Source organism: Scyliorhinus canicula, chromosome 8, assembly GCF_902713615.1.
Source record: "Scyliorhinus canicula chromosome 8, sScyCan1.1, whole genome shotgun sequence".
Taxonomy (NCBI): domain Eukaryota; kingdom Metazoa; phylum Chordata; class Chondrichthyes; order Carcharhiniformes; family Scyliorhinidae; genus Scyliorhinus; species Scyliorhinus canicula.
The window spans coordinates 168467104-168494141 of record NC_052153.1 but is presented as its reverse complement, the minus strand read 5'-3'; the positions used below and the strand labels follow the sequence as shown (position 1 = coordinate 168494141).

Sequence of the window (27038 nt, the reverse complement as noted above, 5' to 3'; positions counted from 1 at the left end):
AAACCAAGGGAAACCCTTGGGACCCCCGAAAAGGGAGACCATCCCCAGAGACCCGCTGAACAGGGGGACAAAAAGAGACCCATGTCTGTAAGCTAGAGAGCAGTCCAGACAGGGACAATTGAAAAATATTACTGTTGTAACACTCACTGGGCATACAGCTGCTGGCTTGACAGAGGAAGCACCACGTGTCAGTCCCTGGAAAGAGTAAACAGTGACCGTGTTTAAACCCCTGAGATCCTTCAGCTGCAAACCATTCAAGAAAGCATACAGAATGCTTGCCTTCATTGGACTGGGCATTGAGTATAGAAACTGGCAAGTCATGCTACAGTGGTACAGAACCTTGCTACGGCCGCACAATTCTGGTCGTCACATTGCCAGAAGGATGTGGAGGCCTTGGAGAGGGTGCAGAGGAGGTTTACCAGGATGCTTGGCGGGGGGGGGGGGGGGGGGGGGGGGGGGGGGTGTTAACTATGTGGAGAGGCTGAATAGTCTGTTTTCATTGGAAAAGGCGGAGGTTGAGGGGTGAACTGATAGAGGTCTACAAGATTATGAGGGGAATGGGTAGAGTGGATCGGCAGGCACTCTTTCTCAGGGTGGAGGGGTCAATCACCAGAAGGCATAAGTTTAAAGTCCGTGGGGCAAAGTTTAGAAGAGATGAGCGAGGCAGGTTTTTTACGCAGAGGATGGTGAGTTCTTGGATTGCGTTGCCGGGGATGTTGTGGAAGCAGATACATTAACGGCGTTCAAAAGACATCTTGATAAACACATGGAGAGGATGGGTATGGAGGGATATGGTGCAAGGAAGTGCTGACAGTTTTGGCAAAGGTTGGTATCATGACTGGTACAGGCTTGGAGGGCCGAAGGGCCTGTTCCTGTGCTGTATTGTTCTTTGTTCAATCATTTGCCTTAGTGGGCTGTGATTGACAGCTTCCACAAACACGGCTGTAGGCCTTGCTTCATTCATCTTTTTCATGGTTCAATAAGTGCTCTGACCACAATGTTTACAAACATTGACCACATCAAAGAGATGTAAATACATTCGAATCATTCAAGCGTGTGATTTCACTGCACTTTCCTCTCTTTGATGTAGTCAATGTTTACAAACATTGGAGTTTCACCATTTATGCCACTGAAGCGTGAAGGGATATAAATGGATCAAAGCTGCAGGTGGTTTGTCCAAGATGTCAATCATAGACCACTACTGGAAAGCTTAAAGCTACAAATGGTTTGCAGCTAATGGATCTGTGGGAACCAGCTGCAGACACAGCTGCTCTCCTGAAGAATGAACACGTGGAGCTGCAAAGTAAGTATTACAGATATAATGCTCCCCACTTCTCCTGTCTGGACTGCTCCTTAGCTTCAAGACAGGGGTCCTTTTCTGGGGGAGTGGGTGGGGGGTCTGTGGGGCGGGGGAATGCAGTGTTTGGGCGGTATCCGTGGAGAGGGTTCCTTTAGGAATGGGTCCCTGAGGGGAGTCGCTGTATTACAGGGGAGATCCCCATATTACAGGGGTCCTGGGGGGGGGGGGGGGGGGGGGGGGGTGGTGGGATTGGTGGTCTGGTAGAGGTGGCGTGGGCGGGCAGTGCATTATTGAGGGGGGAAGCGGCCCTCGGATGGTCTCTACCAACATGGCCCTGGCATAGTAAACCTTATGGTCGGCCATGGGGCCCTTCGCGCCCTGCGTGGTCCACCATGTGAGAGCCACGCTGATGGACACCACCAGTGATCCATGTCCACATGATTTCCAGCCAAGGGGACCGTGGGTGGCCGGAGCATAGGGCACCATGGCTCATTAAGACTCATTTGCGCTTCCCAGGATGAAGAATCCCACCCATTGCCTCCCAAACGGAGAATCCCCCCAATATTTACAATGTAACTATGGTAGCCTCTCGAACTGATAGAATGTTGTCAGTCACTCGCCACCCACTCCTTGACGAATTCCCCATCATGCTCATTGGGGTAAATTTCAACAGAAAAGTTCAGTCATCCCCTGTCCACCCCGCTTCCCCACACACACTTCTGCCAATAATAAAATGCATTCAACAAATTTGAGATCTGTTCACTGTACCGTTGCCTATTTTGCTTTCTAGTGGATGGGAGCCATAGCTGTTTCCAGTCAGGTTCCCCCTGCCCACTCATTGTCTGATTGATTTTTCTGTGTCTTATAAAGTTGCCAGAAAACATTTAACCATAATCAATATGCCACGCTATTTTTCATATCAAGGATTGGAAAGGGTGCAAAGGAGATTTACCAGGATGCTGCCTGGTTTGGAGGATAGGTCTTATGAGGAAAGGTTGAGGGAGCTAGGGCTTTTCTCTTTGGAGCGGAAGAGGATGAGAGGCGACTTAGAAGTTTATAAGGTGGTGAGGGGGATAGATAGTGTCATAATATACACATCAATATATGATGGTGCAGAGACACACACTGACTGACACACTGCAAGACCAATCAACACACACAACACAGCAGCCAATCACCAGATAGGGCACAGTCACTATAAAGCCAGAGGACACTAGTTTTCCCGCTCATTCGGGAGCCTCTGAGACAGACAGAGGCCGCAGTCAGTAGCACAAACATGTACCATGTGCTAGCAGTATAGGCTGGTCAGGTTAGGCATAGGTCTTCAGTCAACCTAACATAGTGTCGACCCACAGTGCTAGTATGTTTAACAGCTCTTAGTTAAATTAAATAAAGTTGTACTTCCACAAGTGTTGGTAGCCTGTCTATGTTACTGTTAAGGGAAACGCAGTCTCCACAGATCCAGAGTACCCAACACATCAGATAGAGTGGACGCTCAGACACTATTTCCTCGGGTGGATGTAGCTGTTACAAGGGGGCATAACTATAAGGTTCAGGGTGGGAGATATAGGAGGGATGTCCGAGGTAGGTTCTTTACTCAGAGAGTGGTTAGGGTGTGGAATGGACCACCTGCTGTGATAGTGGCGTCGGACACTTTAGGAACTTTCAAGCGGTTATTGGATAGGCACATGGAGCACACCAGAATGACAGGGAGTGGGATAGCTTGATCTTGGTTTCAGACAAGGCTGGGCACAACATCGAGGGCTGAAGGGCCTGTTCTGTGCTGTACTGTTCTATGTTCTATGTAGGTGGGCCGACCATGATTGATTAATTTTTCACAAGAGATGTGCTATATAGTGCAGTGCAAAGTATAGAATTGCATCTCCTGCAGCTTTTACACCCCCAGCCCCCCTCTCCCCCCCCCCCCCCCCCCCCCCCTCCCAGCCCCGTGCTTGCACTGAACAATTTTGTTTGTCGGAAAGCAGCAGAATCGAAAGCCGAGAGCTTTTGGATATTGCAAACTTTGGGGTAGTTGTGTCAGTTGTTAACAGCCAGCGTTTTGTTATTGTTTCTCTTTCCACTGCTATTACAGTGGAATTTAATTACTTTCCAGTGTCAGGAGTCTATTACAGCTGTTACATGAGCTGACCTGCCTTCCACATCTTGACAGACTTTTTAAAAAAAATGCTGATTAGAAAGGCAGACTACCAGCAGCAGTACTTTAGCATCAAAAGGCAAGTTACGGCTCTGTTTACGATGCACTTTGGGCCACCCTAAGATATCCAGTTTTTATGTGTAAATACTCTAATTCTGATTATAGCTCTTGGATGCTGGCCAGGTTAGCAGCGGGCCCGAGGGTTGTACATTAAAACTGTGAAGCTTGACGAAATCAGTTCGTCTGACATAAGACAGCTCCTTGATTAGCATGGGACTGGGTGGCTGACTTGTTTCCTGCCGTTCAATAGCTGTTCACTGTATTCCGAAGCAGGGAGCCATTCATCAGTAGGCAGTCAGAGCACCAGAGCAGACCCGACGCTACGTCTTAACAAAATCGAAAGCTAAACATTTGGAACCACTTGCAGCCCAGCCTCTCTCGTCCGTGCTGAAGTGGAAGCCAGCCTCTGAGAAATTTTGCGAGGAGAGTGAAAGAAAATACAGCCATGACGTCGGGTCTTCATTAGTTGCACATCTCTCGGGAATAGATTGCTTCAGAGATACCTGCAGGAGCTGTGATCCTCAGCTGCGGACAGACACACACGCACGTTCGCCCTGTGTGAAAGCAGCTGCAAGGCTTTTTCAATTGAAGATTGGTTTCTGATTTATGCATTCTGATCATCCTTTATCACTGATTGGATTTTGTTGTCTGTAGCGAACCACTTTCGCTGTCATCAAAGCATTATTCTAATCTTGTGACAGCAGGGATTGACGTTGCATCCTTCAGTTCCTGGGTGTACTGTTTGGGTCAAAACCCAAGGCTGGGTTTCTAATTTGTTTGGCCCTTTTGTGTCCTGGCTCACAGTTAGCCAAGTACTGCTCAGCTGAATTGAGCTATTGTCTGGGATCCCAGGGCTTTCACGCTGCAAATCGCTGCCTGTTCTGTGGCTGAGAAGCCACATTATGAGCCCTTTTTTTTCTTATATGAAGCTGGAAACTATAAGCAGTGGTGATTTTAAATGAAGTGTAATGCATTGTGGGATGTGTGTAAAATTGGATCAGTCAAGGCATAGGAGAGAGCCTGCAGTTCGCTGTGTGGAGGAGGCAGTGCCAGAATGTTTGCTAATTCTTCCAGTACGTTGGCTTATTTCTAATCGAATAGAGCACAGCAAGAGATATGGAGTCCAGTTCGCATTGCTGAAGGATTAGACCCGCATGTAGCCTCCAAATGAAGAAAACACGGAGTACAACCTTACGGCGTGCCTGGCCTAGCTCGGATTTTTCAGACCGGGCCTCAGACCGCATCAGGTCCCGCAGCGAGAAGGACTATCGCTTGCACAAGCATTTTCCACCAGCTTTTATTTCTTCTGCATCACGGGGCTATCTGACTTCAGGTTTGTGGGATATTTTTGCTGCTTTGGGGTGGGAGCGGTAGGGTTTGTCACAATGCTTTTGTTACTCATGTGAGGTGTATGGACACGCATGAGTGACAACATATATGAATCTAATTAACGTCAACAAAAGCATGTAACCTCCATTTTGGCCTACCAGTAAGATGCACGTTTGAATTTTCCAAATAATTCCAGTCCTGCATTAGTCACAATTGATTGTGGATGTATTGGTTTTACAGAGATGCAGGAAGTTTACGAGATCCTGAAATCTGTTGCCAGGGCAGCATGTCTGTGCTCTGTGGATTTTAGGGATTTTACCTTAATTGTGCATTAACAAAGGCTTCAGTTTCTTTGTTATTCCAAGAATTAATGAAAATCCTGCTGAAGAGCGCTGGTCGCAGTCCCCTCCCACCCATCATTCATGTGGGGGTTTTTTTTTGTGAGGAGCTTTTACACAGCATCCAGTGTACATTTGCTAGTTTGGTTTAGAATTACAGATTCTGGAACTGATCTGTCAGCAGTTGAAAATCCTTTATTTTGAAACAGTGGATACATGTAAGGGAATTACAGACTTGAAGTTGATTGTGTTAAACAGTTTGTATTTATATTATAATTTATAAAACTAGCTACAAAAAATTATAAAGTAAATGGCTACCTTTTTTTTATGGTGCCGCGCACTGCTTTGACTTGCTCCTTGGAACACAAATGTTAAATCTAGATGGTGCGCTTGAGATTGCACACATATACAAAAACTGTGGTTTCAGTGTAAAGGGATTTGGGGCTGCGACAGGTCTGCAATTGTAATGCAAGTGAAGCCGGATTCTGGAATCAGCGCCTGACCTGACACTCAAACAATTGGGAGACTCTGCAGAGGAAGGAATGTCACTCCGCTTAGCATTAGAATCAGTTCAAACCTTCACACCCAATTTGCCCTCCCGTTAGTTCAACCTCCTTTGCGCTGATACTAAAATTTGGCGTGTGCATGCACTGGAATTGTAAGCCTGTTGGGGAAGACATGAAAAGTCTTGCAAAACTACATTTAAGACTAAAAGTGATGTGCACTCAGTGGAAAACTTAACTGGAGGTCAAAATCCAGTTGACAAAACACGCCCTCTTCTGCTCAGTGGAAATTTGTGTATGAATAAGAATTTCTTAATTTTTTGCTATCTTCGCTGGCAGTTCCTTCACGGAGAAACTTTGTGCCAGTTAGGATTGCCGTAGAGGATAAGCTGTCAAATGTACCGCCAATCCCACTTTGTAGTCAGCCAGCGGAAGGTAGATTAGAACAGCATGGGTGTTCTGATTGTGTGGAGAAATATTCAGGCACCGTTCAGTAACTCCTCACAGTTGAGATCAGAAACCTGTTCTGCAGGGAATTGTGCTAAGATGTCATGGTGCATTGTATTGGAACATGCTATTCCAACATGCTGACCTTGGATAAATAACATGTTTTATTGCTAATGGTAAAGATATTTTGTGCTGGCAAGGCATCAACTTGAATTTTTTTTAATGGAACAGAGCCTTTGGCTCAAATTCGAGTGCAGCATCTTAAAAACATTTCCCTTTACTTCATTCAAGTTGACCCAACTTCGTATTAATAACCATATGTCTGTGACTGAACCCAATACTGGTGTGTGAATTTGCTTTTAAGAAGATGATTAAGCTTGGTTTGACAAAACCAATCTGCTTTACTATTTGGTCTTCTTCAATGTTTCTGGGAGTAATTGCCAAGTATTTTCAAAGGAAGTGGCAAACGTAATTGATGGTTTTGGCAGCTGCGGGAAACCTCTATGTATGCTTTGCTTCTGTTGCTATAGTGGTCACACAGGAATGTTTTTAGAAAATTCCCCAGAATTTAGCTCACATATGTGATTTGATCTGAAATAATAACAAGGATAAATGCTTTATTCATGCCACGTGTGCTTGTTTGCTGCAAATATTAAAAATTTGAAATTGGGCTAGTGCAATAATGTTCAATTACACTTCCTTCAATAATTATATACCATTAAGCAAGAACACATTCTACTCATGTTGCTGCTCTGGAAAAAAAATGTATTTGTGTCATATTCAGCAGGAATAAAAATAGAAAAAAGGTCCTGGCCGGAATTCACTGGACTTTAGGATCCCCTTTTCCCACTGGCAGCGCATCCCCGCGGCGTGGGGGCGGGGCGGGTTTCCAATGGGAAATCCCATTGACAAGCGGCGGGAAGATAGAATCCTGACGCCAGCGAACGGCGCATGGCCGAGAAACACGCGGCTGGGGGAAGCGGAGAATCCCTCTCACTGTCTTTCTCTCTTGATTGCTTTTGTAAATTTTGAAGACGTTCAGCTTAATGTCACCCAGCTTGTGTCCAAGAGCAATACTGACATTTTCACTTCCCGTATAGTTGTGGGCCATGTTAACATTCAAATTGGAGCATAATGAGGAAGAGATGCAGCATAGCCTTGATTATGGCTGTACTCTCCTTTTCCATGATCGTAAATACGTGGAGGAACACTGGGCGAGATTCTCCATTGCTCGAAGCCGCTATCGTAATCGGTGATTGGGCCGAGAATCCCTGTTTACGAACGAATCGGGGGGTGGCGCCTGTTTTCAGATGCTCCGGCCCCTTCAAAACGGCGACATCGACGAGTACGACGCAGGCTGTTGGGATGGCCTCGGGACGTTGCCTGAAGGCCCTCCCCTGATGCTCCGCCCCCTATGGGCCAAGTTCCCGATGGCGCGGGGTAACGTGTGCCGTCAGTTTTCGTGAACCCGGCATGGCGGCTGCGGACTGTGGCCGCTACAGTCGGAGGGGGGGGGGGGGAGTCATGTTACTGGCCGGGGGGACAGGGGACTTTAGCGAAGACTGAGGGGACTGGTGTGGGTGGCGAGGGGGTGTCCAAGGGGGCACTATCTGGCAGGTTGGGTCCGTGCGTGGCTGGTGCCATATTGTAGGGCGTGACTGCTGCAGGACGTCGTCGTGCACATGCGCAGCCACGGAACCAGCAATTTATATCCAGGCGTTTATATCTGGAAGGCCGTGTGTTTTACTTGGCGCGGCTGCTCGCCCCTCACCGGTCGGAGCATCGGTGCGGGGGGGGCGGCGCCAACATTTTTGTCGTAAAACCAGACACTCCCTCCAGACATAGCCTCAAAATCGGAGAATCCAGCCCCTCTTCTTTGCAAAATAGATTTCCCTCTCATTTTCACAATTCACTGAAAATATGTGCGTAATATATTTTCTGTTGAGGGTGAAACTTAAAAGTAACAACCTGTGCACAGGTAGGTCCATCCCTATTGTGTTGGTGGTTACTTGTTTATACAGTATCCCACAGGTAGTAGCTGGTTGGTTTTGTTTATTTTGATCTTTCTGCGACTGCCTTCTCTCTTCACAAACCATCCAGTGCTCTGCAATATAACGTGCATTAAGGAAAGAAGAGGGTTATTTTAACCAGACATTAAAGCAGACAAAAATAACCACTTTGGCTCTTAGTCTCAGGTAAAATCACTTATGGCAATCGGGCAGCCACCCAGTGCCCAAATGTGCAGAGAAAATGGGGCCAGACTATTTATTTTCACAGTTTTAACCTCTAACCCTCACCATCCTGTACTGCTGCTGTGCCATGCAATCAGAAAACAGAGCTCTAAGGGAGAGGGTTAATTGCTTCATGTTGCACATACTACGAAACACACTGCCTCCAGCAGCTGACATTTTTACCCAATGATCAATATTCTTGCCACAGAAATATGAATGCGCTCACACATGGCTAAGTAATCATTCTTTCATTTCCTTAAGGAAGGTACTTTCTTCACAGGAAACCGATAGGAAGTGATCCTGGTTAAAAAGCCTGCTGTGATTTAATATAATATATGTTCCTAGTCGCACAACGCCCCCTAGTATGTGGGAGTACCTTGAAGTGAGAAAGTTGTTTTCAGTTTGTGAAATTATTTTTCTTTACTCTTTCACTGGATGTGGGCGTCCCTGCACAGATCAGCATTTATTGCCCATTTCTAATTGCTCTTGAAAAGACGGCGTTGAGCTGCCTTCTTGAACTGCTGCAGTCTCCTCGGTGTAGGTACACCCACCGTGCTGTTAGGGAGGATTTTTTTACTCAGCCAGTTTTTCAAAATAAATTCAGAGTACCCAATTATTTTTTTCCAATTAAGGGGTGATTTAGCGTGGCCAATCCAGCTAACCCGCACATCTTTGGGCTGTGGGGGTGAAACCCATGCAGACACGGGGAGAATGTGCAAACACCACACAGTGACCCGGGTCTGGACCCAGGAATTGTGATATAGTTCCAAGTGATAATGGAGTGTGGCTTGGAGGGAACTTGGAGTCCAGTTCAATTTGTGACCATCAATATTCCCAGGATATTTATGGAAGGGGTCTCAGCAATAGCAAAGCCATTGAATGTCAAAATGAGGTGGTTATGCTCTCTATTGGTCACAGTTAAGCCTGCTAGGACACAGCCAGGAGAGACTCCTGCAACAATATTCAGGGGCTGTGATGAACCACAACCATCTTCCAATGTGACATATATTCCCACAGCCACAAGAGATCTTTTATTTGAACCCATTAGCTTGAATTTCACTAGGTCTCCTTGGTGCTGTATTCATCAAGTCCCTATCTAAGTCTGCCTTAAAAATATTCACTGACCCTGCCTCCACCACTCTCTGAGGAAGAGAATTCCAAAGATTCATGACCATTTGAAACGGTGTTTTTCAAATTGTTTTGCTGGGACCCGCTTTTAACAACTTTACCATCCTTCAGGACCGACTCCGATTGCCTTCGACACACATCGTCCAAACTTTGCGACCCATCATTTTCGCTTACCCTTAATGCGACAAGGGAGCCTGCTTGGTCCTCACAATCGCGCTTGCTTTGTCATTCATTGTTACAATTCTGCCACCGCCTTCAGCTGATGATTAAAGTTCTCACTGCATCCGTTTTTAAAAAATCCAGAGGTTTGTCCTCAAACTCACCATGCATAGTCTTCGAATGCCTTTGAGGTTTTGATGGTTTTAAGCTTTCATTTGCCAGTACTTCCCTACAAATAACACACATGAGCATCCTGATTTGCATTGGCAAAATTAATAAAGCCATACCTTAAAAAAATCACCGTGTACTGCATTGGGGCAGCATGGTAGCTCAGTGGTTAGCACTGCTGCCTCATGCCACCAAGGTCCCAGGTTTGATCCTGGCCCTCGGTCACTGTCTCTGTGGAGTTTGTACATTCTCCCCGTGTTTATGTGGGTTTCATCCCCACAACCCAAGATGCGCAGGATAGGTGGATTGGCCACGCTAAATTACCCCTTAATTGAAAAAAAATGAATTGGGTGGGTACACTAAATTTATTTTAAAAAAAATCTTTGTACTGCTTTGTTTCTGATTTCAGCTTCTTGTTAATTGGCTGTTCACCAGAGGCGGTGGAGCTCACACAGCATTGCTTTGCCCTGCCGTGAATTCTCCTGAGTCGCTCCCTCCAGCAGATTCAGTTGTGAGATCCTGGCCTGCTTGTGTCTCTGGCCCTCTCTTCCTTATTACGAACGATCCATTTTAAATTCTTCAGTCCTATTGCTTCCTTGCTGCTAACAAAATGGAGGAATCTTTCTGTAGCCCAGGGCATGTGACGTCAGTTTGCGGAGTGCGTGACCTGCTCTCTGTCACCAGGAAGACTCCAGCGCTTTTTTACAAAGAAAATCTGCCCCTAAGACAGTGTGCTGATGTCAGGAGGAGGTGGCCTGCCCCACTGGGCTCTGGGCCTGCGCATTGTTGAGGGGGCATGCATGCGCGAGATGGCCGGCATTCCGATAGCCAGTCGTGGCCAACATTTTAAAAAGCCGGTCGCGCCCGTTGCGCACTATTTCCAACAGTCTGGAATGTCGCTACGCATGGTCCCGCGGCCCGCCCGTGACCCGCCCTCAGGTCGCGACCCTGGGTTTGAAAATGACTGCTCTAAAGGAAAAAAAATCATCTCATCTCCATCCAAAGTGGGAGACTCTTTTTAAACTGTGTCCCCTATTTCCAGTCTCTCCCACAAGAGGAAACATCCTTCTTGCATCCCCCTTGTCAAGTCCCCTCAGCATATTATGTGGTTCAATAAGATCACCTCTCATTCCTATAAACTTATTACGTGCAGGCCCAGCCTGTCCAACCTTTCCTCTTAAGATAAATTCCATTCCAGGCATCAGTCAAGTGAACCTTCTGAACTACGACTAATGTCTTTATATCTTTACTTAAAGGAGACCAAAACTGTACACAGTTCTCCTGATGTGGTCTCACCAACACATGTACAACTGTAGCAAAACATCACTACTTTTATATTCCTATCCCCTCAAAATAAACAGGAATATTCAATGTACCTTCCTCATTGCCTGCTATACCAGCAGTGTGTGTGTGATTCATACTGCAGGACACCCAGATCCCTCTGTACTACAGAGTTCTGCATCTCTCTCCATTTCAACAATATGCTGCTTTTCTATTCTGCCTGTCAAAGTGGGCAAGTTCACATTTTCTCACATCAGACTCTACCTATCTATGTCCCTTTGCAGGCTCTTCACAACTCACTTTCAAACCTTTCTTGGTGTCATTGGCAAATTCAGCAACCATGCATTCAGTCCCTTCATCCAGGTCCGTGATTGATACTGGGCAACATTCTTTGTTTGGGGGTCTATCGTTGGGATTCTCCGTTGCCTGACGCTGATGTCGTAATCGGGCGGCGAATCCCTGTTCCCGCTAACTCCCGCTAATCGGGGTCGGCGCCTGTTTTCGGATGCTCCGCCCCCTCCAAAACGACGTCATCAAGGAGTACGCTGCACGCCATTGGGATGGCCTCAGGGCGTTACCTGAAGGCCCTCCCCAATGCTCCGCCCCCAATGGGCCGAGTACCCGACGGCGCGAGACACCTGTGCGCTCAGCTTTCGTGAACCTAGAGTCGCGGCTGCGGATTGTGTCCAGCGCCACCACAGTCGGGGGGGGAAGCCATGCTGCTGGGCGGGGGAGGGGGCTTCGGCAAGGGCTGGTGGGGGGTGGCCCAATGGGTGGCGAGGGGGTGCCCAGGGGGGCACTATCTGGAAGGTCATGTCCGCGTGCGGCCAGCGCCATGTTGTATGGCGCGACCACTGCAGGTCGTTTCCGTGCACATGCAAGGACCCGGCAATTCTCCAGCAGTTTATATCGGGAAGGCCATGTTTTTACGTGGCTTGACTGCTATCCCTTCACTGGTCAGAGCATCAGTCCGGGGGCGGTGCCAACTTTTTCGTTGTAAAACCAGACACTTCCTCTGGACATAGCCTCAAAATCGGAGAATCCAGCCCATGTTCTCCCGCCAGAGGAGAATTGCACCTGATTTGCACTCCCGCTGGAAGTGATTCCCAATCCTTAGCCATGCACAAATAGGATTGTGAGAGATTCCCTTGGGAATCCTGCTGTCAGGTCGCCATTTTGAGCGGGCAGCTCGATAGCGAGCACTCGTGGCTGAGGGCCCCCCTCCCAAAATTGAATTTAGACCTCTCCACCCCTGCATCACAACTCAGCGCCCTCCCACCCAGGAATTTCTGGGTCACAGACCCCCTGAGTAAAGAGGCCCCTCAAGAGACCTCCAAAATAAAGTGGCTCCTACAGATCTCCTAAATAAAGAGATCCCCTGCAGAGACCCCTAATTAAAGTGACCGCCCCGTGCCCCCCCCCCCCCCCCCCCCTTTCCAGAAGAGGGACCCCTGTCTGGAAGCAAGAGACTAGTCCAGACGGCAGACAGGTAACTCACCTGGGCAATGCATCTGCTGGCTGAGACACAGGAAGCCGCAACTATAAATGCCTGGAAAGAGAAAACTAATCAGCTGGGTTTAAACCCCCTCAGGTATTTGACCTGCAAGCCATTCATTAATTTCTCTTTATATTGATTTTATTAGGCTGTGATTGGTAGCTTCACAGAACCAGCTGCCAGCATTGTTCCATTCATCTCCCTTCATGGTGAGCAACGTTGCCGTGGTCAGCTGTGGAAGTAACAGCAATGTTTATAAGCATCAAGCTTATGGCAGCTTCCGGACCACATCAAACAGAGTTAAGTGCTTTCCATTTATCTCCCTTCACAGTTGAGTGACATTGAAGGAGTCAGCAGTGAAACTAACAGAAAACACTTAACTCTCTTTGATGTAGTGCAGGAGCTTGATGTTTCTAAACATTGCAGTTAGTTATTTTCACTCCCTGTCTGGACTGCTCTCTAGTTTCCAAACAGGGATCGATATTCTGGGTGTCTCTGGGTCTGTTTAATTAGAGGGTCTCTCTATTTAGGGGAGCTCTCTTTAATTTGGGGGTTTCTGAGGAGGGTCTCTTTAATTAAGGGGTCTCTGGTAAGAGTGCATTGGCGGGGGGGGGGAGTCTGGTGGAGGGGTAGGCAGGTGTTGCATTAGTGAGGGAGGAGAGTGGCCTTCCGATGGACTTTGGGGGCAACTCCCTGAAAGAGTTGGCCCTCGGCGAGGTCCACCACATCAGGTACACTATTATCAGGGCCTACACCAATTCTCGCCCGCGTGATACTTGGCCTAGAGGACTGGAGAATCACAAGGGTCTGGAGAATATTGTGCCTGGCCTGTTAATAGAATGCAATTGAGTCTTAATGACCCATTTGCATCCTCCCGTTGGCACGAGGTGCGACCTCGATCCCCAAACCAGCGCGGACTGGACCGTCGGAGCACCAATCCTGTTTCTTCCCCAATGCTGGATTCTCTGCAGCATCGGGGTCTCGCTACCGGTGACTGAGAATCCCACAGAGTGGGATTTTCTGACCCGTCCGCCATCCGGACCATCTGGTTCTGCCGAACGTCAATGGACCTTTCGCTGGGCCCCCGAATCCCCTGCAGCTGATCACACCACAAGGGGACTGTAAAACCCCAGCAATAAATTGTAAATGGTTGAGATCCCAGCAATGATCACCAGTGCAACTCCACTCATCCTTGTCCTTTTACTGTGGAGGATACAAATGATATCCCAGAATGAAGCGTGAATCAGAAGTTGAAAGGTAGCAGCTTAAAGCATTTACAATCACCATGATACTGAGATAATTATCAAAACTAGAAGCTGATCAATTTCTAGTTCCTCACGAACCTCATCGTAGGATTGGCTTCTGAAATAGCAAATTTTGCAAAATTCTCTGGATTCTGGAAAGGTCCATTCTAATTGAAAAACAGAAAACATGGCTCCTCTATTCAAGGATTTGGATTTATTTATTGACACGCGTACCGAAGTACAGTGAAAAGTATTGTTCTGCGTACAGTTCAGGCAGATCATTCCATACATGAAAAAAAAACAGGGCAAACATAAATACACAATGTAAATACATAGACATTGGGTGAAGCATACAGTAGTGTAGTATTACTCCGTAGAGAAGATGTGTGGAGAGGTCAGTACAGTCCATGAGAGGGTCGTTTAGGAGTCTGGCATCAGCGGGGTAGAAACTGTTTTTGAATCTGTTAGTGCGTGTTCTCAGACCTTTGTATCTGCTGCTGGTGGAAGAAGTTGGAAGAGTGAATAAGCCGGGTGGGAGGGGTCTTTGAATATGCTGCCCGCTTTCCCAAGGCAGCGTGAGAGGTAGACAGAGTCAATGGATGGGAGGCAGGTTTGTGTGATGGACTGGGGTGTGTTCACGACTCTCTGTAGTTCCTTACAGTCTGAGCCGAGCAGTTGCCATACCAAGCTGTGATGCAGCCAGATAAAATTGTTAAGAGTCAATCGTAGAATCATACAATTTACAGTGCAGAAGGAGGCCATTCGGCCCATCGAATCTGCACTGGTCATTGGAAAGAGCACTCTACTTAAGCCCACACTTTCACCCTAACTCCGTGACCCCACCTAACCTTTTTTGGACACTAAGGGAAATTTAGCATGGCCAATTCCACATCTTCAGACTGTGGGAGGAAACCGGAGCATCTGGAGGAAACCCACGCAGACAAGAGGAGAACATGCAGACACCACACAGTGACCCAAGGCGGGAATTGAACCTGGGACCCTGGAGCTGTGAACTCCAATGCTAACCACTGGGCTACTGTGCTGCCCATATGGACATGCCATATTTCCTTAGTTTCCTGAGAAAGTATATGCGCTGTTGTGCTTCCTTGGTCTTAGCATCAACGTGGGTGGACCAGGACAGATTGGTCGTGTGCACTCCTAGGAATTTGAAGCTGTCAACCATCTCCACCTCAGCTTCACTGATGAACACAGGGGTGTGTACAATACTTTGCTTCCTGAAGTCAATGACCAGCTCTTTAGTTTGGCTGACATTGAGGAAGAGATTGTTGTTGTTACACCACTCCACCAGGTTCTCTATGTCCCTCCTCTATTCTGACTCATTGTTGTTCGAGATCCGACCCACTACGGTTGTGTCATCAGCAAAGTTGTAGATGGAGTTGGAGCCAAATTTTGCCAATGTGTCGTATGTGTATCGGGATTATAGTAAGGGGGCTAAGTGTGCAGCTTTGTGGGGCCCCAGTATTGAGGATTATTGTGGAGAAGGTGTTGTTTATCCTTACTGATTGTGGTCTACGGGTCAGAAAGTCGAGGATCCAGTTGCAGAGTGAGGAGCCAAGTCCTAGGTTTTGGAGCTTTGACATGAGTTTGGCTGGGATTATGGTATTGACGGAGGATGGAGACAGAATGCAGGAAACTACTAGCCAAGGAGCTTAACTTCTGTCATAGAGAAAATGCTGGAATCTATTATTGAGTAGGTTATAGTGGAGCACCTATTAAATCCAAATACAACAAGGTTTTTTGCAAGGGAAATGAGGTTTGACTAATTTATTTTTCAGCAGCAACATGAATACAGGGGAATCTGTGGATGTACTGTACTTAGATTTCCAGAAGGCATTTGCCAAGTTGCCACATTAAAGATCACCACACAGGGGATAATGTATTAGCATGGATATGCAATTGGTTAGCTAACAAATAAATGGGTCATTTTCAGGTTGGAAAGATGTGGGCCAGGATTCTCCTTTCTGGGTACTCTGGATTCTCCTTTCTGGGGACTAAGTCCCCACGCTGGTGGGAAAACTGGCGCCAATAATTTTGGCGTCAATGGTCCCCCAAGGTGAGGAATTCTCACCTTTCTATGGAGCTAGGTGGACGCTGAAGTCGTTGACACTGCTCCAGCTGGCAGCGAGGGGATGCCGCAAGTTTGCGCATTCGCGGAATGGCCGGCATGCACTCACGCATGCAGCGGAACTGCCAGCATGATTCCGCGCATGCGCAGACCGGCCGGCGTATTTTCACGCATGCGCATTTCATGCATACTCTTCTCCACGCTGGACCCCGGGCAACAAGGCAGAGCCCTACAGTGGCCCGGCACGGAAGGAAGAAGTGCCCCCACGGAACAAGCCCGGCGGCAGATCGGGGGACCCTGTTTGCGGGCCAGGCCACCGTGGGGGACCCCCCCGGGGTTGGATCCCCCACGCCCCCCCCGAGGACCGCCCACGCATACTCAACTGCCAGGTCCTGCCGTGTGTGACCTGAGTAACCCATGCCGGCAGAACTGGCCAAACATGGACGGACGCTCGGCCCGTCGGGGCCCGGAGAATCGCCAGGGGGGCTTCTGCCAACGTCCCCTGGCCGGCTTGGCGGGAATCCCGTCCCCGCCCGAAAAACAGCGCTGGAGAATACAGCAGCCGGCTTCGGGGCGGCAGGGCGGGATTCGCGCCTCCCCCCGGGGATTCTCTGACCCGGCGTAGGAGAATCCCGCCCATGATACATAGGTACATAGACGATAGGAGCAGGAGGTGGCTTTTTGGACCTTCGAGCCTGCTCTGCCATTTATCACGATCATGGCTGATCATCCAACTCAATAGCCTAATCCTGCTTTCTCCCCAAAGCCTTTGATCCCTTTCACCCAAGTGCTATATCCTGCCGCCTCTTGAATATATTCAATGTTTTAGTATTCGCCACTTCCTGTGGTGATGAATTCCACAGGATCACCACTCTTTGGGTGAAGAAATGTCTTCTCAGCTCTGTCCGAAATGGTTTACCCTGAATCCTCAGACTGTGACCCCTGGTTCTGGGCACACTCACCATCGGGAACATCTTCCCTGCATCAACCCTGTCTAATCCTGTTAGAATTTTAAAAGTCTCTATGAGATCCCCCCTCATTCTTTTCAACTCTAGCAAGAACAATCCTGACCTAGTCAATCCTGACTCTCCTCATATGACAGTCCCACCATCCCTGGAATCAGTCTGGTAAACCTTCGCTGCACTCCCTCGACAGCAAGAACATCCTTCCTCAGAAAAACTGCGCACAATATTTGAGGTGTTGCCTCACCAAGGCCATGTATAATTGCAGCAATACATCCCTGCTCTTGTACTCAAAACCTCTCACAATGAAGGTCAACATACCATTTGCTTTCTTTACCGCCTGTTGCACCTGCATGCTTACCTTCAGTGACTGGTGCTTCTGTACCTAATGGAGTTTCTGTACCCGGAGAAGGCCAAATATACAGTGAGGGGATCGGTAGAGGGATTCTATCAGAGGTGGCGGTATTTCATTTCCTATTTTAAGGAACTAATGAGCGTGAGTTACTGGTGGTGATTTGGTGGGGGTAGGGGGTTGGGAAGGCAGGGGTTATGGGTTATGTGGGCTTGCATTCCTTTTAGTTTTTTTTCCTACGTTGTGTTTGTGGATTTGTGAACATGTATTATTCTTTGTAAATTTGATAAAATTTTAAATCTTTAATAAAAATGTGTTTTGTATAACTGTTTCCGAATCCTCCTGCAGCCACATGTTCCTCACAACACACATTTTCACCTCGCTTTGTATCATCCGCGAACTTGGAAATATTACGTTTGGGGCCCCATTTCCTAATCTTTTCTGATTATTCTGAAATTTCTCCTAAAATGTTCAACACTGCATCTCTACTGATCTATCCCTTAAACCAGATTCCCCGTTCACTTTAGACAACTTTGTCTTCTTACCCTCATAATTTCCATTAATTAATTTTTTTTAAACTAGTCTTAGATTCGCTCCTCTCTCTCTCTCAAACCGATTACGAAATTCAATCATGTTATGATCACTGCTACCTCGGGGCACCTTCACTATAGAACATAGTACAGTACAGGCCCTTCGACCCACAATGCTGTGCCGACCATTTATCCTAATCCAAGATCAACCTAACCTACACCCCTTCAAGTTACTGCTGTCCATGCCCCTGTCCAAGGGTCGCTTAAATGTTCCTGATGACTCAGACTCCTCCACCTCTGCTGGAAGTGCATTCCACGCACCCACCACTCTTTGTGTGAAGAGCCTATCTCTGACATCTCCCCATACCTTCCTCCAATCACCTGAAAATTATCTCCCCTTGTGACATTCCCCGCCTGGGGAAAAGTCTCTGGCTATCCACTCTCTCCATGCCTCTCATCACCTTGTACACCTCTATCAAGCCACCTCTCTTCCTGCTTCGCTCCAGTGAGAAAACCCCTAGCTCCCTCAACCTTTCTTCATAAGACATGCCCTCCAGCCCAAGCAGTATTCTGGTAAATTTTCTCTGTACCCTCTCCAAAGCATCCACAACCTTCCGATAATGAGGCAACCACAACTGGATACAATATTCCAAATGTGGTTTAACTAAGATTTATAAAGCTGAAAAAATGAAAATCGCTTATTGTCACGAGTAGGCTTCAATGAAGTTACTGTGAAAAGCCCCTAGTCGCCACATTCCGCGCCTGCCCGGGGAGGCTGGTACGGGAAGCTGCAGCAAAACCTCGCGGCTCTTAAACTCAAATCCCCTGTTAACGAAAGCCTACACACCATGCGCCTTCTTAACAACCCTATCAAACTGGATGGCAACTTTGAGGAATCTATGTCTGTGGACCACAAGATCCTTCTGTTCCTCCACACTTCCAAGAATCCTGCCTTTTAGCCTGTGTTCAGCATTCAAATTCGACCTTCCAAAATGAATCACTTCACATTTATCTGGGTTGAACTCCATCTGCCACTTCTCAGCCCAGCTCTGCATCCTGTAACCTGCAATAGCCCTCGACACTATCTACAACTCCACCAACCTTCGTGTCATCGGCAAACTTACTAACCCACCCTTCCACTTCCTCATCCAAGTCATTTATAAAAACCACAAAGAGCAGAGATCCCAGAACAGATCCCTGCGGGACACCACTGGTCACCGACAACCAGGCGGAATACTTTCCATCCACTACCACTCGCTGTCTTCTTTCGGCCAGCCAATTCTGTATCTAGACAGCCAAATTTCCCTGTATCCCATGTCCCCTAACTTTTTGAATGTGCCTACCATGGAGAACCTTATCAAATGCCTTACTGAAATCCATATACACCACATCCACTGCCCGACCTTCATCAATGTGTCTCGTCATATCCTCAAAAGAATTCAATAAGGCTTGTGAGGCATGACCTGCCCCTCACAAAGCCATGCTGACTATCTTTAATCAAACTATGTTTTTCTAAATAATCATAAATCCTATCTCTCAGATCCTTTCCAATATTTTGCTCACCACAGACTTAGTAAGACTGATGGGTCTATAATTCCCAAGGATTTCCCTATTCCCTTTCATGAACAGGGGAACAACATTTGCCTCCCTCCAATCATCCGGTACTAGTCCAGTGGAGAGTAAGGGTGCAAACATCATCGCTAACAGCGCAGCAATCTCCTCCCTCGCTTCCCATAGTAACCTTGGGTATATCCCGTCAGGCACAGGGGACTTAGCTATCCTGATGCTTTTCAAAATGTCCAGCACATCCTCCTTCTTAATATCAACCTATTCGAGTCTATTAACCTGGTTCACACTTTTCTCATGAGCAACAAGGTCCCTCTCTCCAGTGAATGCACTATGAGGCCATTAGTTAATTCTGTCTCTTTGCATATTACCAGATCCAGTAAAGCCTGCTCTCTGATTAGCTTTCGAACATGCAGCTTTGAGAAACTGCCCTGAAAAAATTGAACTCATTATTTAGGCTACTGTTGCCAATCTAATTATCCAATCTATGTGCAGATTGGAATCACCCACCTATGATTACCCCAGTACCTTTCTCACAAGCCCCCATTAATTTTTTCCATATATCCTGACCTGCAGTGTAGTTACTGTTAGGGGGCTTTACGCCATTCGCACAAATTACATTTACTATTTCTCACCTCTACCCAAACTGACTCTACACCTTGGGCGGGATTCTCCGACCCCCCGCTGGGTCGGAGAATCGCCGGGGGCCGGCATAAATCCCGCCCCTGCCGTGTCCCGAATTCTCCGGCACCGGAGATTCGGCGGGGGCGGGAATCGCTCCACGCCAGTTGCCCCCCCCCCCCCCCCCCCGGCGATTCTCCGGCCTGCGATGGACCGACGTCCTGCCGCTTTCATGCTGTTCCTGCCGGTGTGGATCAAACCACCTACCTTACCGGCGGGCTCGGGGTCCTGGGGGGGGGGGGGGGGGGGGGCTCGGGGCGATCTGCCCCCTTGGGGTGCCCCCACGGTGGCCTGGCCCCATGCGGGTCCCACCAATCGGCGGGCGGGTCTGTGCCGTGGGGGCACTCTTTTCCTCCCGCCTTCGCCATAGTCTTCACCATAGCAGAGACGGAAGTGATCCCCTCCCCTGCGCATGCGAGGGGATGACGTCAGCAGCTGCTGAAGCTCCGGCCCATGCGCGGACTTCCGCCGGCCGGCGAAGTCCCTTCAGCCCCGGCTGGCGTGGCGCCAAAGGCCTTCCACGCCAGCCGGCAGAGCGCAAACCACTCCGGCGCGGGCCTAGCCCCTCAATGTTAGGGTTAAGGTGCGGAGACTTCCGGAGTGGTTCACGCCACTCCATCACGCCGGGACCCCCCCGCCCTCCCCCCGCCCCGCCGGGTAGGGGAGAATCCCGGCCCTTGATCTTCCGACAAAGGGGGCAGGATTCTCCCCCTAACCCGGGCCGGGTCGGAGAACCAGTGGGGGAAGGGTGCGATTCACGCATGCAATGGGCTGAGTGCCCACCGAGTTAGGCCGAGGCCCGCCGGCGCCGTTCACCTGTGGTCCTACCCGGCGGGACCTCGGCGTTCATGTTCCGGGGGACAGCCTGGTGGAGGGGAGGAAGGACCCGACACCGGGGGGGCCTCCACCGTGGCCTGGCCCGCGATCGGGGCCTGCTGATCGCCGGCGGGCTTCTCCTGGTGGGAGCCTATGTTCCTCCGCGTCGGGCCCCTCTAACTCTCCGCCATGTTGCATCAGGGCTGACGGGAAGAAGGCAACTAGCGCGCGTGCGCAATTTCACGCCGGCCATGGTGCGCATGCACATGTTCGTGCCGACCTTAGCGCGCATGTGCGTACCCGCGGCTCCCGTTCTGACACTGGTATCGGCAGCTGGAGCTGCGTGAAGTGCTCCAGTGTCGTACTGGCCAGCGGTGCAGCACAGGATAGCTGCTCCTGAGGGCATGTTGATGCAATTATAAATTGCTCCGCCGTTTACGTCGGCGTCAACACTTAGCCTCAGGATCAGAGAATCCCGCCCAGGGTATGTCTTTCTATTGTGCAAATATCCTGGTCCCTGGTCGGGGCTAGCAGCCCGACGCCGTAAGCTCCGGCATCACGGGCTTAACGAATTTCGTTAAGCCCGCTTGCCGGAGTTAGCGCCGGCTGACGCGTCATATGACGTCAGCCGCGCATGCGCGGATTGGAAGACTCCAACCCGCGCATGCGCGGATGATGTAATCGCGTATTTGCGCGAAAACCCCGCGCATGCGCGGGCCGGGATGCCCCTCAGCCGCCCCGCGAATGGATACTGCGGGGCGGCGGAAGGAGAAATAGTGCGCGGGCATCGGGCCCGCTGCCCGCGATCGGTGCCCACCGATCGCGGGCCCATGGCACCCTTGGCACGGCCGTGGTACTGCCGTGCCAATCGGTGCCATGGTTATAAAAAGCGAGTTGTTCCCGCCGTTTTTATGAACGGCCAGACCAGGTGTGTTTGCCGTTCGTAAAAACAGCGTAAAGGGCTGGGACTTCGGCCCATCTATCAGCTGTGAATCGCTGCCGGCCGTAAAATCTTCCTCATTAATTATCATCCCTCATCTTTTTCTAGCTACCTGTCCTTGTTAAATATCATCTATTGTGAATATTAGGTCCCAGTCTTTGTTATCTTGCACCCATGTCTGTGCATAGCTATCAGATCGTACATATTTCTTCCTTTTTGCACAATAAACTGATCTGTTTTGTGATGAATGCTATGCTCATACCTCAACAGAACTTCTCTCCCATTTCCACCTATGTTGTGGTACCTATATGGACCATGACTGCATGACTCCGACCTTCCCACTGCAAATTGGGCTACAGCCCAGAGCAGATGTCCTGAATCCTTGCACCAGACCGACAACACAGCCATCCAGACTCTCACTGTCGGCTGCAGAGAACAGTTGGCGTGATTCGCCGTACCCACGCCGGATCGGAGAATCGCCGGGGTGGGGGGGCGAATAACGCAACGCCGTTCCACCGATTCTCCAGCGACCAGAGAATCAGTGCCAATGGCATTGGCACGACGCCGGTCGGGAGCTGCTCAACGCGGCCCCCCAGGGGAAGATTCTCCCGCGCGATGGGCCAAGTACCCGCCAAGTTTGGCCGAGTCCCACCGGCGTCCTTCTCGTGGGGTCCTACCCGGCGCGACCTCCCCATTCATGCTGCAGGGGGCGGCCTAGTGGTGGGAGGGGGGATCCGACTCCGGGGGGGGGGGGGGCCTCCACGGTGTCCTGGCCCGCGATCGGGGCCTACCGATCGGCGGGCGGGCTTATTATGATGGGGGCCAATGTTCCTCCGTGCCAGGCCCCTGTAGGTCTCCGCCATGTTGTGTCGTGGTCGGTGCGGCGAAGGCAACTGGCGCACATGCGAAAACTTATGCCGGCCATGGCACGCATGTGCGAACTTGCGCTGGCCATGCTGACGCCCGTATCACAAGCTGAGCAGCGGGAGGCCCCACAGTGCCGTGCGGCGCAGGACCGCTGATCCTAGGGGCCAGGTGAGACCGTCGGGAAACGCTCTGTCGTTTACAGAGGCATCAACACTTAGCCCCAGGATCGGAGAATCCCGTTTAGTGTCTATCCCACTGACTCTACTGTCCCCAACTATCACGACATTCCTATTAACTCCCCCTGCTTCAATAACATGATCCCATGGTCAGTTTGCTTATCCACCCGGCAGCCACCACTTTCATCCATACATGCTGCAAGAACTGGAACCTGTTGGGCAATTGCAAAGGCTTAGGGTTCCTCTACTTCTACCTTCTTGATTCCCATACTTGCCCCACTTGCAATTTTTTCCAATTAAGGAATCAGACCGAATCAGAAGGAAGACCCTTTCCTGACCGGTGTGACCGCCTCCTGCAACAAAGTCTCCTGTTAGTGTTCTCCCTCCCTGATGCATCGCTGCCTGCAGCTCAGCCTCCAGATTGCTGACTCCGAGCTGCAGTTCCTCCAGCCACAGGGACTTCCTGCAGGCAAGTTTGCCCAGGTTCACACTAGCATTCTGGAGCTTGCACATTCTGCAGTCACAATACATATCCTGCCCTGCCAGCATTTCTATGTGTCAACGGGGCAGCACAGTGGTGCAGTGGTTAGTATTGCTGCCTCACAGCGCTGAGGTCCCAGGTTCAATCCCTGGTTCGCTGTCCATATGGAGTTTGCACATTCGCCCCGTGTTGCGTGGGTTTTGCCCCCACAACCCAAAGATATGCAGGGTAGGTGGATTGGCCACGCTAAATTGCCCCTTAATTGGAAAAAATTAATTGGGTGGGTACACTAAATTGAAAAAAAAAATTTAATGTGTCAATTATTTTATTTTCATTTAAGTAATAAACCTGACTGCTCACAATAAGCTCTAATAACGCAAGTGAACCTTCTCCATTTTGCTTGGTCGCAAACCTTGGACCCCCATGTGTCGCCGGGCATGTTTGATCTCTGCGGGGTGCTTTGAGGACATCCGTAAAGCATCTCCACTGTCCTACTGAGCATCTTCAGCTGCAAACAGGTTCCAAGTAGAACAATTACTTTGGGTGTTTGATGTCAGGCATGCGAGTGACATGTCCCACCCAGTGGTGCTGGTTTTAAGTGATTAGCACCCCGTGTTGGTCAGGCAGTCCAACAGCAGCATTCTATCCCAAGCCAACCTGTGGTTAAAAGCTGGCTTGATGTCAACAGAAACCACTCGCAACTCATCTCTGGAATTCAGCATTTGTATCCATTTTTGGATCAAGCTTATAATGGGCTCTGGAGCTGAGTGGTTCTGGTGGAACTCAAAATTAACATTGGTGAGCAGATTGTTGTTAAGTGCTGCTTGATAGCACTGTTGATCACACCTTCTATTATTTTGCAGATGATTGCTGCCTATCAGCCGATTACCAAAGATACACAATAGATTTTAAAAGAGCTGAGTCACAACATTCTGGGAGGGATTCTCTCCGTCCGTGACCAGCGCGAATTACGCCACGCCGCCCTGATGCCGGCACACGATTCGCCGCAGAGCAGAGAATCACCGCCATTGGCGGTGGCATGGTTGGCTCCGCCGGCCGGGGGCCGCTCTACCTGCCCCACACACACACACACACACCCCCCCCCCCCCCCCCCCCCCCCCCAACGATTTCCGGCCCACAATGGGCCGAGTGGCCGTCGTAAAAAAAAAAAACAAGTCCCGCCGGCGCCGTCCACATCTCCTCTCAGCCAGCAGGAATTCGGCGTGGAAGGGTCGGGGGGGGGCTGTGGCGTTAACACTTAGCCTCAGGATCACAGAATCCCACCCTCTATCAATACCTGAAAAGAAGTTAAGGAGAAAATTCAATGGGCGTGATCTTTCCAAAAGTGAACAAAGTCCCTGGGGGACGCGTTTAGCTGCGTGTTTCCCGACACTCGCAGTGCTGAGAAACACATAGCTATTCAACACGACTCGCTATGAATAAGGGGCCTAAACAAGGAACACATGGCCAAGGCCACACACAGCCCCATTTCTAGCCCTGTTTTTACAATGGGGAGCTCCACTGGCATTGTAGCGAGAGATTGGGACGCCACTTAAAAATGGCATCCCGAACTCTGAAGCCCCGAAAAGAATTCCTGACCATCCACCCCTCCCTAGCCGAACACAACATGGGAGAGTCCCCCCACGGCAGGCGACCCAGGCCCGATCACACATGCACAAAAAATGCCAGTTTGACAGTGGCAACCTGGTACCTTGGCAGTGCCAAGCTGGCACTCAGGTAGCACTGCCAGGATACCCTGGTAGCACCAGCAGTGCCAGGGCACCACACTGCCCAAAGGGCATGCAGCTGAGGACTCTGATCCCCTGGGAGACCCCCACGCATGCTGTTGCATCTGGTCCCCGTTTGTGGGGACCAGTAATGAACAGCACTCGCCCAAGGTCCCCAAGTTGAAGTGGTTGAATCCCAAAGCCTCAGTTGCCTTGGGAATCTGCACATTACAGTGATGTTTACTGCCTCACTCGAATATGCAGATTTGCCACAAGGTGATCCTGCCCATTGAGGGCGGGATTCCCCTTGCAGCGTCTCCCGGCTTTCACTGGCCATGGATTGGATTGGATTGGATTTGTTTATTGTCACGTGGACCGAGGTACAGTGAAAAGTATTTTTCTGTGAGCAGCTCAACAGATCATTAAGTACATGGGAAGAAAAGGGAATAAAAGAAAATACATAATAGGACAACACAAGGTAGACAATGTAACTACATAAGCACCGTAATTGGATGAAGCATACAGGGTGTAGTGTTAATGAGGTCAGTCAATAAGAGGGTTGTTTAGTCTGTTCGTGCGTGCTCTCAGACTTCTGTATCTCCTGCCCGATGGAAGAAGTTGGAAGAGTGAGTGAGCCGGGTGGGAGGGATCTTTGATTATGCTGCCCGCTTTCCCCAGGCAGCGGGAGGTGTAGATGGAGTCCATGGATGGGAGGCAGGTTCGTGTGATGGACTGGGCGGTATTCACGACTCTGAAGTTTCTTGCGGTCCTGGGCAGAGCAGTTACCATACCAGGCTGTGATGCAGCCCGATAGAATGCTTTCTATGGTGCGTCTGTAAAAGTTGGTAAGGGTTAATGTGGACATGCCGAATTTCCTTAGTTTCCTGAGGAAGTAAAGGCGCTGTTGTGCTTTCTTGGTGATAGCGTCGACGTGAGTGGACCAGGATAGATTTTTGGTGATGTGCACCCCTAGGAATTTGAAACTGCTAACCATCTCTACCTCGGCCCCGTTGATGCAGACAGGGGTGTGTACAGTATTTTGCTTCCTGAAGTCAATCACCAGCTCTTTAGTTTTGCCGGCATTGAGGGAGAGATTGTTTTCGTTACACCACTCCACTAGGTTCTCTATCTCCCTCCTGTATTCTGACTCGTCGTTGTTCGAGATCCGGCCCACTATGGTCGTATCGTCAGCAAACTTATAGTTTGCCACGTTTTGCCACGCTGCAGCGAGATGGTTTTCTGGCGCAGCGTGGCTGAAGGATTGCGCCCAAAGATTAAGATTGCAGGGAACGATCCTTCAGAGAGTAGCCAGTCAACTGATGGAATAGACTCCCTCGGAGCATAATGCAAACAATTACAAATTCATTCATTCAAATTAAAATTAGGTACATTAGGTTTCTTTCGGAAAATAACATTTTGTGATGCTGCGTGGGAATAATTTAAGGCATCATATCTGGCTGGTGGAGGGACTTTTGAAGAAAAATTCGAACCTATGGTTCCCAAAACCCTGCTCCACGGAAGTTTTCCTTGCGTCATTTTAGAGTCTGTTGTTCACTGCTGATAGAGATTGATTGCGATAGTTAGCCATTATTGTTGTTTCATTCAGCTGACTGCCAGGATGGGAGATGATGAATTTGATGGACCATGGCATTTTTTTTTGGTCCAGCCCTTTCAATATTCAGACAGAATATAGTTGAAATGTTAAACGTATAATGCACTTTTTCAGCATAAAGTTTGAAAGTAGAGAGGTTCAGTGTTTCCCCGGCTCAATTGTCATCAATCATTTTATGCTCCAATTTTAAAGCACCTCAAATTTGAAATTTATCTGAAATCCTTTCATCCTACACTTGTCCACAGCCTCGATGCCAATTTTGGCGCATAGGTATCATAGAAAAAGTAAAGTAATTGCTCAGTCATTTCAAATTTAGTGTTAAGATCACAAGGTAGATAGGAAATAGGAAATTTCTTAGAAAGACCATAAAAGTCCCTCACTGCATCATCCAGTTGCCTCTTTTA

At 49.2% G+C, this 27038-nt stretch overlaps 1 protein-coding gene across 3 annotated transcripts in view; it reads left to right on the top strand.

Annotated features, from left to right (window-relative positions):
- Nucleotides 1–27038, top strand: part of LOC119970683 (storkhead-box protein 2-like) — a 394730-nt gene that overhangs the window by 218132 nt on the left and 149560 nt on the right. Inside the window, exon 1 of one of the 3 annotated variants that reach the window (XM_038805699.1) lies at nt 3705–4848. The exons of the other annotated variants lie outside the window; for them this stretch is intronic. Within the exon in view, the coding sequence (XP_038661627.1) occupies nt 4683–4848 (166 nt within the window). The 5' untranslated portion in view covers nt 3705–4682. Of the gene's footprint in view, nt 1–3704; nt 4849–27038 lie in introns of those variants that run through there. 3 annotated transcript variants of the gene reach the window in all.